This window comes from Alosa sapidissima, chromosome 17 (assembly GCF_018492685.1).
Source record: "Alosa sapidissima isolate fAloSap1 chromosome 17, fAloSap1.pri, whole genome shotgun sequence".
Lineage (NCBI taxonomy): Eukaryota > Metazoa > Chordata > Actinopteri > Clupeiformes > Clupeidae > Alosa > Alosa sapidissima.
In genome coordinates, this window is record NC_055973.1 from 7,800,175 (window position 1) to 7,818,060 (window position 17,886).

At 44.8% G+C, this 17,886-nt stretch overlaps 1 protein-coding gene across 2 annotated transcripts in view; it reads left to right on the forward strand.

Moving 5' to 3' along the window:
- Positions 1-17,886, forward strand: part of sema5a (sema domain, seven thrombospondin repeats (type 1 and type 1-like), transmembrane domain (TM) and short cytoplasmic domain, (semaphorin) 5A) — a 115,992-nt gene that overhangs the window by 50,418 nt on the left and 47,688 nt on the right. For both annotated transcript variants that reach the window (XM_042068346.1, XM_042068345.1), the window contains exons 6-10: positions 2,259-2,357; positions 5,668-5,881; positions 9,375-9,660; positions 10,185-10,320; positions 16,240-16,444. In XM_042068346.1, coding sequence (XP_041924280.1) covers positions 2,259-2,357; positions 5,668-5,881; positions 9,375-9,660; positions 10,185-10,320; positions 16,240-16,444 — 940 coding nt within the window. The remainder of the gene's footprint in view (positions 1-2,258; positions 2,358-5,667; positions 5,882-9,374; positions 9,661-10,184; positions 10,321-16,239; positions 16,445-17,886) is intronic.

Sequence of the window (17,886 nt, forward strand, 5' to 3'; positions counted from 1 at the left end):
ATAAATGCAACCCTGCAAAAGCAACCCCCTTTTTCCATTTGTGTCTATAAACAAGGTAAGTAAGTACCCTACCCTCTGTCACATGAAATGAAAATTGTGTACGTTCGCAATGACTTTTTCTTTTGTCAGTGAAAAAAGCAATTCCGAGTTACGATTGCCTGCAATGACAACAAGTAGTGACAAAGTTTGAGCCAAACCTCCTTTGAAGTTGTGAGTTGATGATTGACTTGGCTCTTTTATATTTCAGACACATCCCAAACACATCCACAACACTCAGAGCTTATCCTACCTCACTTACCTATTGAGCCAAAACACTGCACAAAGAAATTAGGTGTGCTGCCGCACAGGTAGAAAGAGTCATCTAGACATCAACAACTTCCCAAGCCTCCCTCCATTTTTCAAAGTTCTGTGTTTCACAAAGACCTATTTTTGTCTGATTTCAGGCAACTACACTTTCTATGAAATCATCCAGACCTTCAGGCCTTGCAGCACCAGAATGAGATTAATGTGCTTACACGGCAGCAGATTTGCCTTTAGAGTAGACCTAAAACTTGACTTGCTAAATTGCTGTTGTCAATATGTCTGAGCAATCCTTTTTTATGATGAGGATGAATACTAACCTACCAAAACATTTTTTTTTTCAAATTTTACTTTGACTTCGACAGGTTATCAATTTGTTTTAGTTCATTTTTGCTCATTGGCCAACTTTGCACTTTGCCTATCATTTAAATCAGGCCCCCGGGTCTTACACGAGTCCTCCTCGGAGACCGAGCTGCTGCTCACTGTTGAACTTGACCCCTCTGTGACCTCTGGGGCCCCTCCTGCGCTTGCTGTGAGATTGTGGTTTTCCCGGTCTGTGCGAAAGGCCCTGCTCTGTCTTTTACTCCGCTGTGAAAGAACGGCTGGAGGCCCATAATAAGCAGGGACGCGCTGACCAACGTGTGATTGCCGTCGGGAATTACAGGCTGAGCCACCTCACCCAAGGAGAGCCCCGTGGTGTGGACTGGAGAGGAGAGCATGTGGAATTGTTTCTCCATGGCCTAGAAGTACTGTACCATTATCAGCGACGCAGAGATGCACTAAGTATAGCGTGAAAGAGCCGATTTAATTTACACCTGCTGCTGAACTGCTTTATTGCTCTTCCTGACCATACGGCAATATGGCCGAACGCAGAGTGGACCACTTTACCGTGGCGATGGCTCCCCATTGAGTAGTTTATTTATTTTCTGCAGCATAATTGCATCCCTTATTTCCGTCATCTGGTTTCTGTAGAGCTGGCAGTTCAAAAGTGTATGGAGAAAGCCGATGTGAGCGTCTGATTGAGCTGATGTCTCTCAACGGAGTCAATCTGCTTACCGTGCAGATAGCAGCAAGCATCCAGCTACTACATTAAGGATCCTTGCTTGTTTGTTTGCCAAGTGTTTCATAAGGGGGATGCCAAATGCATATTTGATCTGCGTTTATTTACATACTGAGGGTGCATTACACACGCTGTCAGATGACTCAGCAGATGCTAAATCATATCTTTCTCTCCCCTGCTCTCCACAGCGTGTGAGTTAATGAATTGTTTTGTGAGTTAATGGCTGTCGTGATGACAAGTAAAAAAAAAGAACAGGCCTCCTCGCAGTGACATCCAGCGTGGTGCTCTTAAATCAATACAATTCGACATAGGGGTCTCAATCCTGTGTGTGATAAGAGCACCCCCCCCACACACACACACACACACACACATACACACTCCCTGACGAAAGTCAAGAGACAATATGGCTGACGCAGGGCTCCCTGACTGAGGGCGAGTGGTATTTCTGTCATGGCGAGACAAATGCGCGCAGCACAAAAACCAGCCGGGCAGCTCGGCTCCACTCCGCTCTTATCTTCGCCGCGTTGTTTTTGTTGTGAGGAGGAAAATTCACTGCCGCCCCCGTGGCTCACACCAAAGGTCATCAGCTCCACTCGGGAGATCAATAGATGAAGTGGCTGCTTTCTTTGGCACGCTTCCTCTCTCTCTCTCTCTCTCTCTCTCTCTCTCTCTCTCTCTCTCTCTCTCTCTCTCTCTCTCTCTGTTTCTCTCCCTCTCTTTCTCTGTCTCTGTCTGTCTCTCTGTTCAACAGGCCGAGCTTTGGAATAATCCCCTTGGCCTCACGCTTTCTCTCCCTCTCTCTCTCTCTCTCCCCCCCTCTCTCTCTCTCTCTCTTTGTCTCTGTGCACTTACTGATGTGTTTCTTTCTTCTCCATGTCTTTTTTCCCTCTCTTCACAGGAGGAGTGCCAGAACTACATCCGTGTTCTTCTGGTTAATGGAGACCGACTCTTCACCTGTGGCACGAACGCCTTCACCCCTATTTGCACCAATCGAACGGTAATGGGAAAAATATTCAACTCTCCGCCTGCCATGCTACTTTTCTGATTTGTGTGAGCTCATGGGAGCATGCTAATTGCAGTAATGCTGTGTGCTTTATGGCTTATTGCCATGGCAACCGTTTTTAAATGTCAAGACCTTTAATATTCAAGGTCACAGTCACTGGAATGTGGTCAATGTGTGAAGGTGTAACATTAGTGTTCCCTGCCAATGTTGCTTAGAATCTGTTCAAGGGGTAACTCTACAATAGAACGCAAAGAACTAGAAAGTTTGACGTCTTTGACATATAAGCCATTTCCATATACTTTAGTTCTGGATGAAATTTCCTGACGTTACAGCTAATAAACAACCACAAGCAGCTGTCAGAAACTGCAGTAAACAAACATCTTTTCATTCACGCCCGTCTGTCCACTGATGTAAATAACTGTTGAAGGCCTGTCTTTGAGTGACAGGATTAAACGGAAATCCAGCCCTCAGAACTAAGCTAATGATGATGACAGGCTGTTTATTTGCACCGACGGTCACCCCCCTCCAGTGCGCCTTTGAAGCCTGATGTGTATAATCGGCTCACAAGCACAAACCCAGTACTGGTGCCAAATATGGGGGTCTGGGTCAGTTCTGGCCCTCGCCCGGGCTGCCTCCGTCGCAGATCCAGCTGACAGGTCCTGTGTGAGTCCCTGAAGGGGATGTGTCTGGGATTTGTGTGGAGGACTCCTCCAGGGAGAGAGACTATGTTAAACCCAGGAGGAAGAGCCTACTTATCTAATTAGATAGCTTTACAGATCACTGTGCCTCTGGTTGTGTGTGTGTGTGTGTGTGTGTGTGTGTGTGTGTGAGCATGTTTGTGTGTGTGAGCATGTTTGTGTGTGTGTGTGTGTAGACAGAGAGCTAGTCAGTGAACCAAATCTTAGAAGGCATAGACTCTCATGAAAGGGACATCCAATAGGAAGGAACACAGCTGGCCTTGCCCGAAGAGAGGTGTCTTTTTTACGCTCCAGTTTAATGACCCTGATGGATGCACCATCTTCCTCCTCCTCCTCCTCCTCCTCCTCCTCCTCCTCATCCTGCTCGGGCACTGAAACCGCTGTTCTTGCTCCAAGGTGTTCCATCAATACCATCCTTTCATCCCTCTTTACACCCAGTACAAGGGGACACTCCCGGGGCTTGGCCGTGACTGAAGCTCTGGCTCTCGACCCGCTGCGTCGCAGAGCGCTTGCCCCTGCCAAACATGCAAATGCCCCGTCCAGTCCTGTCCATCCGTCCGTCTCAGCTGCCAGCGCCTCAATGGATCTAAGGCTCCATGTCTTAAAGGAAGCTTAGTGCCTCTGCTGCCGCTGTCTGTCCGGGCATCCTTCCTCGGCCAGGGCTTGTTTAAATCTCGCTTTGTGAGCTTTCCAGACAAGGCGAGTGTTGTGGTCATCCGCTTGTTTGTGTTGAGTGGGCGATTATGGCGCAGGTGGAGTGGCGGACCCAGGATGCAGTGAATAGCACATCTGGCTCGACCCGAAGGGGCAGCTGGGTGAGAGGGTGTTTACTGTGATACTAATGCTTTGCTTTATATGGGCTCGCAATGGCCACTTAAGGTTGTATATTTTAGACAGCCCAACGGGTGCCGCTCGGAATTTAGTATTATTGCATCAAAAACCCATTAGAGCCTTATATGGCTTATAGCAGGGAAGTAGCTCATAAACAGGTTTTGAGGTTTCAGCGCTAAACTGATTCCAGTGTGTGTGTGTGTGTGTGTGTCTGTGAATGCGCGTTTGCGTGTGTGTGTGTGTTTAAGAAGCAGGCAAGCTGAGCCTTAAATTATTCTGAGTTCTCTCAGTTTATACAACATTTTATTGCGAACAAGTGCACTGTCTGCCTGCCAAGAGTGGGTCATGTTGTCAAATATTTTTAAACATGGGGAATAGGATTTGGCTTACTCCTCAAAGGCTGAGGCTGGCTGCTTTTTGAATTCATGCCCTTGTGAAAGCCAAGAGGAACATCTCTGCATTTGTGTGGTTTGATAATGGCTCCACCAGGCAAGCGGATTGACATCCCTCGGAGTGCCTTACCTAAAGGACATCTGGCTCTTAAGTCTTGGCTGGTCCTGTTCTGCTCCGGTCATGAGTCAACCTTTCAGCTGGACGGCGGAAAGGCCCACACCCTTTTATGATCTCAAATATTGAACTAGATTGTTGCCCTCGGAGGAAGGTCCGGTTTCATGATGTAATGATGACTTCAAATGACCGTTATGAATAACAGTGAATGTAAGTTATGATCTGCAGGCTAGAATGACAAAAGTAAATCGCACATTTGTTTGCTTGAATCTCTGTGGAGTTCTGCAAGAGAGATAACCACTGCAATGGAGCCACATTAGACCAGAGCCAAGCGTGCGGCTCTGGTCTAATGTGTACAAATGTCAATTACCTCTCAGCCTTGTGTAGGCTGCTGTTAAAAAGGGGGAAGTGTCACAGTGGCTCATGATTCAGAGCTTAAACATACATGGCCCCCAGGCCCATTTGAAGAGTGTGTGTGTGTGTGTGTGTGTGTGTGTGTGTGTGTGTGTGTGTGTGTGTGTGTGTGTGTGTGTGTGTTGGGGGGGTGGGGTGATTTGCATTTAAGCATGAAAGTAAACGCCTGCCAAGTCAGGTAAGTAATGAGATCAGAAAAATACCAGTGTCTGCCAAATCTGCATACTCCAGAGAGGGGTCTAGATTAAGAAGCTTTTTTTATCCCTGGCATTGGCAGTAAGGAAGGAACCTACTGTACAAAGTCTGTTTTTCTAAGACTGCAGCTTTAGGATATGAATTCCTTGAATTTCCCCTGGGGATCATTAAAGTATCTATCTATCTATCTATCTAGGATATATGGCAGCGGTCTCAGAGAAGTAGCAAAGGTGTCCTATTTCATGAGAACTTAATCCTCTTCCTGATTATAGAAACACTATCACGTTTAAAATAAGTAATAACAACTATCACATTTTAAAAAATGAGTAATTACTTTATATCCGTTCCTGCCTTCATTTCCTCTGCTTCCTGCTTTCTCTCTTTTTTTCTCTTTATTTGTGTTTCACCTTCACATATCCGCTCCTTTCCTTGTTTGTCTCTCCATCTCTTCTTCCATCTTCCTACCTGCCTTTCCGTCTCTCCCTCCATATCTTTCCTCTTTCTCTCTTTCTTTTCATTTTTCTCTCCCCTCTCTTTCTTGCTCTTTTTCTATCACTCTTTCTCACCCCTTTTTTCTTTCTCTCTCTCTTTCTTTACATCTCTGTTTTCTTATCCCTTTCTCTCCACCCCCTGACCTCTGTCTCTGTCCATCTCTTCAGCTCACCAACCTGACGGAGATCCATGACCAGATCAGCGGTATGGCCCGCTGTCCCTACAACCCCCTGCACAACTCAACGGCCCTCATCACCTCCAGCGGCGAGCTCTACGCCGCCACCGCCATGGACTTTTCCGGACGGGACCCCGCCATCTACCGCAGCCTGGGGGGGTTGCCCCCACTCCGCACAGCCCAGTACAACTCCAAATGGCTCAATGGTATGCTCCACTGGCCACCGCCGAGGACAAATTAGATTGGAGCCAGGCTAATGTAATTAATAAGGAATGAGAAACAGCTTATACTCTTCAAGGGGATAATGAGAATCCTGCTCTCGTATGTATTTGCATTTTAGTCTGTACGATTGTTTTAATGTATTAATGACATTAAGGATACGTGAGGTTGTCTCAGTTCAGTGGGCCCAGTCTTGACTAGCTGGGTTTGCTTCGAGATGCATGTTGCCGCTTCGCCTGCGACACGACAAACAGACGCTCCCCAATTAGCTCTGGCCAATGGAATCAAGTATGCGGTGCACTACAGGATGAGACTGTGGTGGTTTTTAACAAGACGCCGTCAAGGGTGTCAAATTGATTAGCTGTACAGAAAATCAACCAAGGGCCTATAGTGCTTCCTAACCAACCTTAAGGTCCACTTTGAATCACCAAAAGGCTGTTTGTGTTAGTGTTTCTACATACCAAAAGCTGAAGGTATCGGTTTTCAGAACATTTCAGTTTGAAATGTGTCTGGAAGGTACTGGAGCAGAGTCATGGTCACCATTAAAAATAATGCAATTTACTGATAATCAAATACATAAAAGCAGAAAAACATAAAAACTAAATTGTGGACTTTGGGCTTTGCACAAGTGAAGCAGCCAAAGTGAAAGTCATAACTATGCAAATGCTCCACATCACAAATTGCCACTGTGGCACATTCTTCGCTTTATGACATATGGACAAATTGCAAAAACTTTTAGGGATCTATTCATTTAGCTGCAAGCCATAATGAGCGCACCCAACTGCATTTTTGATTGGCTGTAGTGTCACATCGGCAGGTTATAGCGAAATATATTGGTAGTAAAGTAAAACCAAAGCACTCTTAAGTGCTATCAGAACACATGGTAGCAGAAGTATTTATGTCTACCTTGGGAGCTAACAGATGGTGATGTGGTCTTGTTTGGTCTGAACTTGATTAGTAATGTCTTTTCAATGCCAGATCTGGACCAGAGCTGGGCCAAACCATTACCAGTCCTCTACTCTTTTAGGGAGACAATCCAAAGCCAGACTAGTTACTGTATCGCTTTGTTTGTTTGTGTCTTTGTTTGTTTGTGTCTTTGTTTGTCTTTGTTTGTTTGTGTCTTTGTTTCTTTGTTTGTTTGTTTTCTCTCTTTTGAGGAGCGTAAAAATCTGGCAGTTCTCCTAAAACACCTCCACATTTGGTTCTATTATGAAAAGATGGAGGTCGTAGAGCATCGTGTTGTTGAGGGGATTTTATCTGATTCACATTAAAAGAAAATTGAAAAAATAAATTAGTCACCACACACTCACACAGCATGCACCCCGGCCACTCACAAAAGATTTAATAACAAATTTTATGGCGTATTGATTCCTTTTTTTTCCTCACTGCCTTTCATATTGATGCTGAGCAAGGTGCAGGAGAGTAATGTGTGGGGAAAGTTCTTCGTTTACCGCAGGATTAAATCTCTGTCAGGAAGGACAAAGCCTTTTGTTTAAATCCAATAGTGTCATACATAAAAATGAACACTTTGTCGATGAAGCGTCATGCGCAATAATCCCTCTCCGACGGGGTGATAATCAGAGGAGTTTGCCTGATACGCTCATTTCCCCTCCTAACCTTTACAAGGTGAGGATGAGGGATGAGCTTGGCCGTTAGAAACGGCAGGTGCAAATGAATATATCATTAGAGGAGTTGCAAATCACTTATCAGCGTTTGCTCACAGCTTTGCATCTCCACACAAAACAGCAATTAGTCTTAGTCAGTGTGTTTGGAGGTGGCAGCTGCCAGTGAAATGAGTCTGGCCCAGATCTGGTGCAGAACTGGGTCTGCAGTTAGGGCCGTTCACACCATGAACGATAACTATAAAGATAACTACAACGATAACGATAAAAGCATCCACACTGACCAACGATAAGGAAAGTCTCTCCTCGTGTTGATGAATGTGATGGCTAGAATTGTATGGATTCTGATTGGCTGTCAGCTATCTATCCCCAACAATATCGTTCTTCATGTCATTATCGTTATAGTTTATGTGTGTACGTCTTCATTCATTCAGTAGTTATTGTTCTTGGTGTGAACGGCCCTTTAGAGCCTCAGGCCATGTCCTCACTTAATACGTTAATAGGCCTTTGTAGTGTATAAATCTGAAAACGGGGGGGTTGTTGTGTTGTAGTGTGGACAACATAAACAGGGACAAAATTGTGTTTCAGACATGTATCACGATGGCCTTCTTCTCATCCACCCCACACAGTGATCTATGCCATAGCCGAGGCGCCATATGACATAGGGAATGTCACATGCAGTACTACATTTCCCAAACGACCACGGAAGTTAGCGTTGAACATGATAGAATGCTTAAACTCAACTGTTTCTCAAAACTCTAAAACTAGCACATGAACTGGCAGAAGCACAGAGATTTTTGATTGGCTGTATCAGTTTAATCTGTGAATGATATTTTTGATTTTTTTCCTGGTCATCAAGCTTATTCATTTGGTCATAATGGCTGACCTCAATTATACAATTATAGTTTTTGCCCATTGCTTACACACTAAAAACAAATACTTAGACCAAAGCCTCAACACCTAAACTTCTTGCTGTGTGTCAAATTTGACGCATTGAGCCAAATTCTGTAAAAAGTGTGTAAGCAATAGCAATTATTATTTTGATATTTATATTAACTTACATCCACTGTCAGCTTTGTGGCTTACTGGGCTAAATTGCACAACTTATCCATAGAGGAGACATGGTAGTAGCCCATGCGTAACAAGTTCAAACCCAGCTGAGAAATCTTTAGTCCCTGAAATTATCGCCACCGTAGCCTTTAAGCCTGTTTAAAGTGCACATTACATTCTTCTCCACAACACGAGAATATTAATATTATAGGCTATCATCAATGGATTGAGCAGAGGTGCAGCATCTCACATAGAGCTTGAGCTTTCCAATCATGTATTTTTCCTCAAGGCCACTATATATATGGTTGTTTGGTGGTCAGCAACATTAGATATCAATTTGCAACCTGTATACACTTGTATGTATGTATGTAATTATACATTTAAAAAAAACAGTAAGTAACATCAGTGACATCTTATGCATGAAAATCTCCAGAACGATGCTTCTAACCACAGCTCGAGAGCTGAATCAAGCTACACAACTTAACAAAAGTATTTGCAGTGGATCATTGGAACTATGGTTTTAGGAAAAATCTATGTCACAATACATCGGACCATGGATGTTACCAACGTAGTTCCTTCCATAGTTCGAACTATGGTTTTGGGAAACTCTTGTGTCGTAACTGTATAGTCCCAACCACTGACTTTTGGGAAACATATTTCAGATCCACTTTGCAGTCAGTCTCTATGCAGTCTCCATGTCACTTCTCGACTGTATAGCAGCTTTTATCTTTATGATATATCAGATATATCATGATATATCAGAGCTAAGGCCATAACCTATTGCACTACTTACTGTTTCCTACCCCAGAACCCAACTTTGTGTCGTCGTACGACATTGGGAACTTCACCTACTTCTTCTTCCGTGAGAACGCGGTGGAGCACGACTGCGGGCGGACAGTGTTCTCGCGTGTGGCGCGCGTGTGCAAGAACGACATTGGCGGCCGCTTCCTGCTAGAGGACACGTGGACCACCTTCATGAAGGCGCGGCTCAACTGCTCGCGCCCAGGGGAGATCCCCTTCAGCTACAACGAGCTCCAGGGCACCTTCTTCCTGCCCGAGCTCGAGCTGCTCTACGGCATCTTCACCACCAATGTGTGAGTACTATGAGTGTGCGTGTGCATGAGCATGGGTGTGTGCGTGGGTGCGGGCCATATCTGCTCTGGATGTGGCCTGGGTCTATTCCACAATTATCAGTTCTCAGTGTGTGTGTGTGTGCGTGTGCGTGTGCGTGTGCGCGCGCGCGCGCGCGCGTGTGTGTGTGTGTGTGTGTGTGTGTGTGTGTGTGTGTGTGTGTCTTTGTGTGTCTTCAGGCACGGGGATATGTGTGACTAAGTAAGATTGATTGTTATTTGAGACAGTGGTACTTTGGCAGTAAGTGCACATATGTCTTTGAGACTGAGACACAGACAGTGAGAGAGACACAGAGTGAGCATGGTGTGTGTGTGTGTGTGTGTGTGTGTGTGTGTGTGTGTGTGTGTGTGTGTGTGTGTGTGTGTGTATGTGTGTGTATGTGCGTCTATAAGCCAGTGTCTGTGCGTCTCTCTGCACACCCTCTATATGTGCTGACTCTCTCTGTGGGTGTGGGTGTGTGTGTGTGTGTGTGTGTGTGTGTCTCCAGGAACAGCATCGCAGCGTCAGCAGTGTGTGCCTTCAACCTGACCGCTGTCACCCAGGTGTTTAGTGGGCCCTTTAAGTACCAGGAGAACTCACGCTCAGCATGGCTACCATACCCCAACCCCAACCCTGACTTCCAGGTAAACCCCATCCCAATCCTTTTCCCAACCCCAACCCTGACTTCCAGGTAAACCCCATCCCAATCCTTTTCCCAACCCCAACCCTGACTTCCAGGTAAACCCACCCTACCCCCACCAACACCCTACACTCACCACTATGCACAAGTAGGGATGGGGTCACTCCAGAAGTTCCTCACAGGTGCCTTACAAATTGTGAGTTCATGGTAGGAAAGTCAGCAGCCAAATAATGCTGTAGCCTCATAACATGGGTTTTAAGCTTAGCAAGGTTAAAAGATAATCATTCCCTTTTCCAGTATCACTATCAAATGTGCTGGGTGATCTAAGTGTGTCGCTTCAAATAGAGTCTACACTTACCACATGTAGTGGGGATTTTTAAAGTGGGGGGACGCTACTTTAATGACATCATGCAAAAACTGTCACATTCGCACCTCCACATACATCGGTGCGTAAGGCCAAGGCTTCATTCATTACCACACGTAAACCATGGCAATAACAATAGCACAAGTAGGATTCACACGCATTCAACACGCTGTGTGGGCAGTGTAGCTCAATTTGAGGGGGCGTCATGAATGTCATTGCCAATGATTAAAATGCAGAGGTGCACAGCCAATAAAACAAAACAAAAAAATAACAGAAAGAACATTGGGCAGGCAAGTGCCAGTCATTTGAAAAGTTTTTGTTTGGATGAAAGTAGCTGAACCAATTGTAAGTTTTTCCTAAAGTTGTTCAGGTTCACCGTTGGGTCATTACTTATGGTTAAATAGCCTTATCACTTATATTGGAGCTCCCTCGATAAAAATCACTCGTAGGCTATTACTCACACATGATTATCGTGTCATTTTGACCACTGGATTAGCCTACCTGCTTTCTGAAAAACACAAACGAAGGAATTGCAACAGTGGGCCATGAAGATGCTTGCTAGACTCGAATACAGGCAGTTGTATAATCTATGGTTTTCTAGCCACTTTCTAGCTACTTTCGGGTGACGCGGAATGACGAGCTGCATAGTTTTTAATGTCTTTACGCATGGTGGAGTGCTACAGCATGACGGTCATTCTTGTAACGAATTTTATGACAAAGAGGCCTAATTGGAGACGTTTGCGTGATGCGTTGTTATCACTGGTAACAACACTTGTTATATTAATAAATGCTTATTAAAATGCTCAAAGCAATGCTCCAAGAAGTGTGGGGACGGCGCTCCCCCGCGTCCAACGACAACTACACCCCTGGATATTACTGTGTTTCTTAAGTTTGACCTTTACGTATTCTTACATGATAAGTCATGGAACTTCTTAGGCTATGTTGAACTCTTACTTTAGGTCATTTCATTTTGAGACTTGAAGACTGAGACTGAAGAAAGCTAAAATGTGTTTGACCTGCATGATGTGCAGTAGGGTTGCTGTACTGCTGAAATCACATTTTATGAAATTGTATTTTGTATTTAATCTGCATAATGTTTTCAGGTGTGCCTATATGGGAATAAAACATTATCTCAAAGCTGTCTCAACCAATCACATCTAAGGAATGTTTGGTTTTATACAAATCACTGGTCTTCCACCAGTCATTACTAAAACATAACTGTTGTAGTGGGGGTACCACTGTATCAGTACTCAGGTTAAATACCTAATGACTTCAGAGTTTCCCTTTGTTTTATTATAGATGACTGGATTAGATATTTTGATGTGTGTGTGTGTGTGTGCGTGCGTGCATGCGTGCACATGTGTTTGTGTGTGTGTTTATGTTACTAAACTAAAAGCCAGAGTCACCTTCCAAACAGTTGGCTCTCATGCCCAGTTAAGTCAAAGTGTCACCGCACTGTCAATTTTACTGCTGCTCATTTTTTAATTCTTTTTGGGAACTGAAAAATGGAAGGTGAAATTTGATTTCCTTTGAAAGCCATCCAGTAAACACACATATGTTGCTCTCTCACACACAAACATAAATGCACACTCACATACACACACACACACACACGCGCGCGCTGAGACCGATCTTTGCAACAGTAAACATATCCCATTTGTCCTGCCTTATTAACTGTCTCCTCCTCAATACCTTGTGAATTCATTAATGAAGATATCCCACCATAAAATTCCATAACAGAAGTTTACAATGGCATCCCACTATAAAAAATGAATAGTTATGTTCAAATGAGCATTGCCATTACCAATGAATTAGCTGTTATGATGGCTCATGAAAAGCAATGGGTTTTAATGAACCCCTGAAAGTCATATCGGTCTCTGAAGCCCCTTCCATTAAGGCAGTGCATGAAAAGCATTATTTCTCTCTCTCTCTCCCTGTAACACATTGGTGGTGTAAAGTTCTGCTTCCTGACCTGACGGCACACTTAAGTGTCGACACTGAGGAATGCCGTAGCCTACATTAGAAAGTGCTAACGCTCTGCAGTTGCTGTCTTAAGCGATAGTAGGAAGGTTAATCCACTCTGCCTTCAGTGTGATTTAATTCTCAGCATGGTCTGTCTGTGGGGATTTTTCAAATTATGCTCACATGTCCTCCAGTGCCATAAGTCTGTGAACGGGCCCTTAAATAGTGCGGTCAGCAGGCATTTCATATTTTAAAGTGAGTAGCCTACAGTACATTGCGAGTAGCCACATTGCATCTCTCACCATCTGTGTTGTTAATGGACATCAAAGGCGGCTGAACATTTTCATTTTTTTTTCATATACTGTATATATATGCTGTATAAGAAATTGTCTGTGTGTGCATCACTGTGTGTTGTGTAGACTATGGTGGCATCTTCATCAAGCATTTTCCATATTAAATGGCAATATTTACAAGTGGCAGATTTACAGGCCACTTTGTGGAGCGAGATTCTCTCCAACGTCGCCTTGAGAAACAATCGGGGGGTGAGGGAAATAATCTAGTTCATCTAATTAGGGTGAGATAGAACTGAGCCAACCATACTCTTGAAGTGATAAGATTTACTGACTGTGTTCACATGCACTTCAGGATCCTGGTTAGTATTGGAATTTAGAAGTACCGGATCATGGATTGTGTTTGTACATGTAAACATCATATTCCGACTGCAGAGCACTGGATAAGCTCTTATCCCAGTTTTGAGAAATCCGGTTATACAAGATGGAGTACTCCAAAAGAAACCAGGATACTGTTCCATGCATACACCTTACACCTTACCGGTGTCTTATACAAATGCAGGCAACTGTGCTAATATAACTTAATTGATGGTACCTGGGATACTAGTATTCATCATGTATACAGGGACATTAATAACCAGGTTTCTCTGTGTTCATGTAAACACCATATCCTGAATATGATACAAATCTGGAGAAGCCTCATAACTGGGATACTGAAGTGCATGTAAACACTGTCATTAATCATGCTCAACTCAACAGCATATTTATCTTGTTATTGTCTTCTTTTCATTTGTTTGTATTTTTCTTTTATTTTCTTTGTGTTAGTCATGTATGAATAATGGCACATACAACTTACACATCCATTTTTTATCATCTGTAATGTCATATTTGGTAACATTTTGAGGTCAAGATCTGCAGGGCTGTTGGTAAGGTAAAAGCTTTTGTGGTTGTACCTTCATCAACCAACCTTAGCGTTATGTCTACAGTCGCATTTCTTAAGGAGTCTTCTGTATTGGCAACTAAATGGCCAGCCAGACTCCTGAGTGATGTATTTTGGCCTCAGCGTCAGTCCTCAGACCTTCAGCCATGTTTAGTATTTTGCCATCACTGCTTGTTGAGAGTCGTCCACATTGTGTATGGAATCACGAAAGCCGCTCAGCTGCACTGCTGAATGTTCGTGACTCTCTAGCTGTTCTCACTGAAGCAAGCAAGAGGCCAAATGTGCCGACATGAATTCATTTGGTGGCAGTTGTTAAGCTTTAATTGAAATATTTCACCCACTCACTCACCCACTCCATCACTCACTCACTCACACACTCACACTAACTCATACACTCACTTAGGCTACTCACACACTCACTCACACACTCACTCACCCACTCACTCTTTCACTCACTCACTCATTCTCTTTCTCCTCCTGTATCTCTCACTATCTGTCACTATCTCTCTCCATATTTATCTCTTCCCCTTCACTCTCCCTCTTCTCTCTCTTTCCCTGCCTGTCTCTTTTTACTCTTTCTGTCTCAACTCTTTTCTTTCTCTCTCTCTCTCTATCCCTCTTTCACCTCCTCTCTTGCTCTTCCCCTCACTCTCTCTGTATCGAGCTCATCACAGACAAACACACACACACACACACACACACACACACACACACACACACACACACAGAGAGAGAGAGAGAGAGAGACACGCTGGCAGTCAGCAGCACCTTCTGTCCAGGCTTTCATCTCATCTGCTGGTTCCCCGTGGGACGCGGGCCGGCAATCAGCACAACTGTTCTCCGAAACGCTGCATGAGCGATGGTGGTGCTGAGGCCCATTAGAGCAGCACGCCGGGCATAACACAGAGGCGTCGTTCTAAACAGAGACCCACCACTGTCTCTCTTTACCCACGCCCCCACCCCCGACCCGACCCCCCATCCAAACACCCTGTGACATGGTTTAGGCATCATTGAAGACCCATTGCTGTATTTCTTAACACCCCCCCCCCCCCTCCACGCACACCCCATTCCCACTCTTCATGGTGGCACCAGTGGATTGGCAGCGGCTGGGGCTTGCTTTAGCTCACCTTGGCGCCGTCCCGTGAGGAATAGGGCATAAATCAGCACAGCGCAAGCCCCTCTGGCCCCGAGGGGGTCGATGGCAGGCTGTTAATTCTCCTGCCTCCCGCGGCGGTTGGCCGGGCTCCCCCAGGGAGCCATGTGTTCAGCTTTTAACACGGACAGCTAGAGAATGAGCCGCGCTCTCTCTCGCTTCTTTTTTTTTTCTTCTTTCTTTCTTTCATTTTCTTTCTTTTTTTACCTCCCTCTTTCGTTCTTTGTTTTTTTTTATCTTTCTTTTTTTGTTTTTCTTCTTGGCCCCCTTTCAAGCGGAGAGCACAGAGTGACTGATCCGCTGGGCAATGGAAGAGAAATGCACAGTAATTTGGCGCGGTCGCTCGGGGAAGGCCAAGGCGATTGATTCGTACGAGGAGCCAGTGAAGGGGATGAGATATCTCACAGCTGTACTGTGCAGGGCACCTCACCACACACACGCGTGCTTTATAATTTCTGACATGTGCCAGTGGGTGGTTCACTTTGAATCTGCACAAGAGTGTTAGCTTGGCACTCATTAGCAAGTTACTTAAGTAGAAGCACACACACGGGACAGTAGCAGCGATATACTTAAATGATACCGCTGATATGGACGCCATTGTAATGGGATTTAAAGGCAATGGGAGGTTTTCCCTGAACATGAGCTCACTAATTAGCGAATTACATAGTGCATATTTTACATCCAAAACACAAATAAAATGTGAAATGGAGTTCTGTTAAGCTTTTTGTAAGTGTTTGCTCTCTTTCTGTTGCTTTCTTTCTTTCTCTCTCTCTCTCCATCCTCCACATCTGTTTCTCTTTCCCCGCATGTCTCTATCCTTCATGCTCTGTTTCTCTCTGTCCTTATCTGCTTTTTGTGTCTCTCCTCATCTCTCTCTCTCTGTCCCATTCTCTCTGTCCCACCCTTTATCTCCCTCCATTTATACCCCTTGATTCTCTTCTTTTATCCATTTCTTTCGACTACTTCCCCTCCCCTTTTTTCTCGCTTTCCTTCCCTCAAATCAAATCAAGTAATGCTTTATTGGCATGAATAAATCAAGTAATTTCAGCCAAAGCCCTGAAAACTATGTAGAGTGGACATATTATTGATCTTAGAATACCATTTCATAAGGTGTTGTATCAATAAAAAAAGAGCATTGACAACTGCAGCAAAAGAACAATCAATCTTCCTCTCTCTTTTCTCTCTCCTTCTCCCTCGCTCCCTCCCTGTCTTAGTGTGGCACCATAGACTACGGCTCGTACGTGAACCTGACGGAGCGCAACCTGCAGGACGCTCAGAAGTTCATTCTGATGCACGAGGTGGTCCAGCCCATGCTGCCCGTGCCCTACTTCATGGAGGACAACGTGCGCTTCTCCCATGTGGCCGTGGACGTGGTGCAGGGCAAGGACATGCTCTTCCACATCATCTACCTCGCTACAGGTAAGAATGAATGACCACTGCAGCACTTGGCCTCCCTGTCTTGAGTCATGACCTCGTCAAGTAGAATGCACAATGCTAAATGGTTACCAGAAAGAAGCCGCCCAGCACCACATCACTGTAATGTCTTGGGTTTTTGTGTGTGTGTGTGTGTGTGTGTGTGTCTGTGCTTGTGTGCTTGTCTGTGTGTGTGTCTGTGCTTGTTTCATGTGTATGTGTGTGTGCATGTACCTGTTTTATGTGTGTGTGTGTACACTCACTGGCGGCACCTTACGCACGTCAAGTGACGCCAAAGTTTAGAACTCCATTACTTTCAACGGAGCAAAACCCACTAGTGGAGTCTGACGCGTCAAATCTATAGATGCAAATGTCACCGCCAGTGGGCGTTAGCCTTAAGACTCTACTTGAATATACTCTCATAAGAATGTCATAACTTAACTCTGTCATAAACAAGTTATCTGTCATTAGATATTATGGCATTATCTATCTGATCACAGGTTTGCCACCAAAGCCTTGTTCTCCCTATATACTACAACAAAAGCTATCAAAGCTGTCATGATAATAGCCTATTCAAATAACAGCTTTAAGATTAAGATAAAATTAAAGCCTTTGACAGAGACTGCCATGACAGCTCAAGAAAATCTGCCATGACATGAAGGCTATTACATAGATATACATAGATGTACATGGGTATGCCAATGTTATGATGGAGGTTTTTAATGTGTTATTAGGCTACTTGGAGACACCCCCCCCCCCCCCCCTTCTCCAGTTGGGCCTTGACCCAAATACCCCAGCTTGCGTGTGGTTCATCTGACTAAATTGTAACACTTGCCCTGTTCCCTTAGAAGTAAAGTTGCTTTAGAGCCGTAGTCCTTCATCGTCAACAGCTACTTTAACATATTTATAGTGTTGTGTACAGTACCTGTGCATAAACAGCGGAGGTCATGTGTTTGTCCCCGTTGCTAAAGACAGGGTCTCTGAATGCCAAGGGGCGTCCCGTGTTGAAACCGCTGCAATTAGCTTCCTGGAGTAAAGCCGCTACTCTCGCTAACTGCAGGGGGCTGCTAATTTATGCTTTTTCAATTATTCAGTGTGGCCCAGAGCTTGTTAATTACCCTGAGTTCATTATTATAATAGGTCACATGCCGGGGGGTTCTCAGAACGTAGGCCTACCCCTCACCCGTGTTTGTTGTTGAGGATGTGAAAGGCGTACAAATATACGTGGTGCTAGCACAGGAGGCCTTCTCGACCCTAATAACGGGTGGTCCATTTGCATCCGTGCCTTTTGAAGCACGCAACAGTTGGCCCAGAGGCAAGGGGGAGCGAGGGTATGGGAAATGCAGAACAGCGGTTGGGAACATCAAAGCCAGCCTCCGCCAGTCCTCGGCTGACGTCGGCGAGCTCCTCTTAGGACGGCAACCATGTGCTGTCCAGATGCCCTGCGA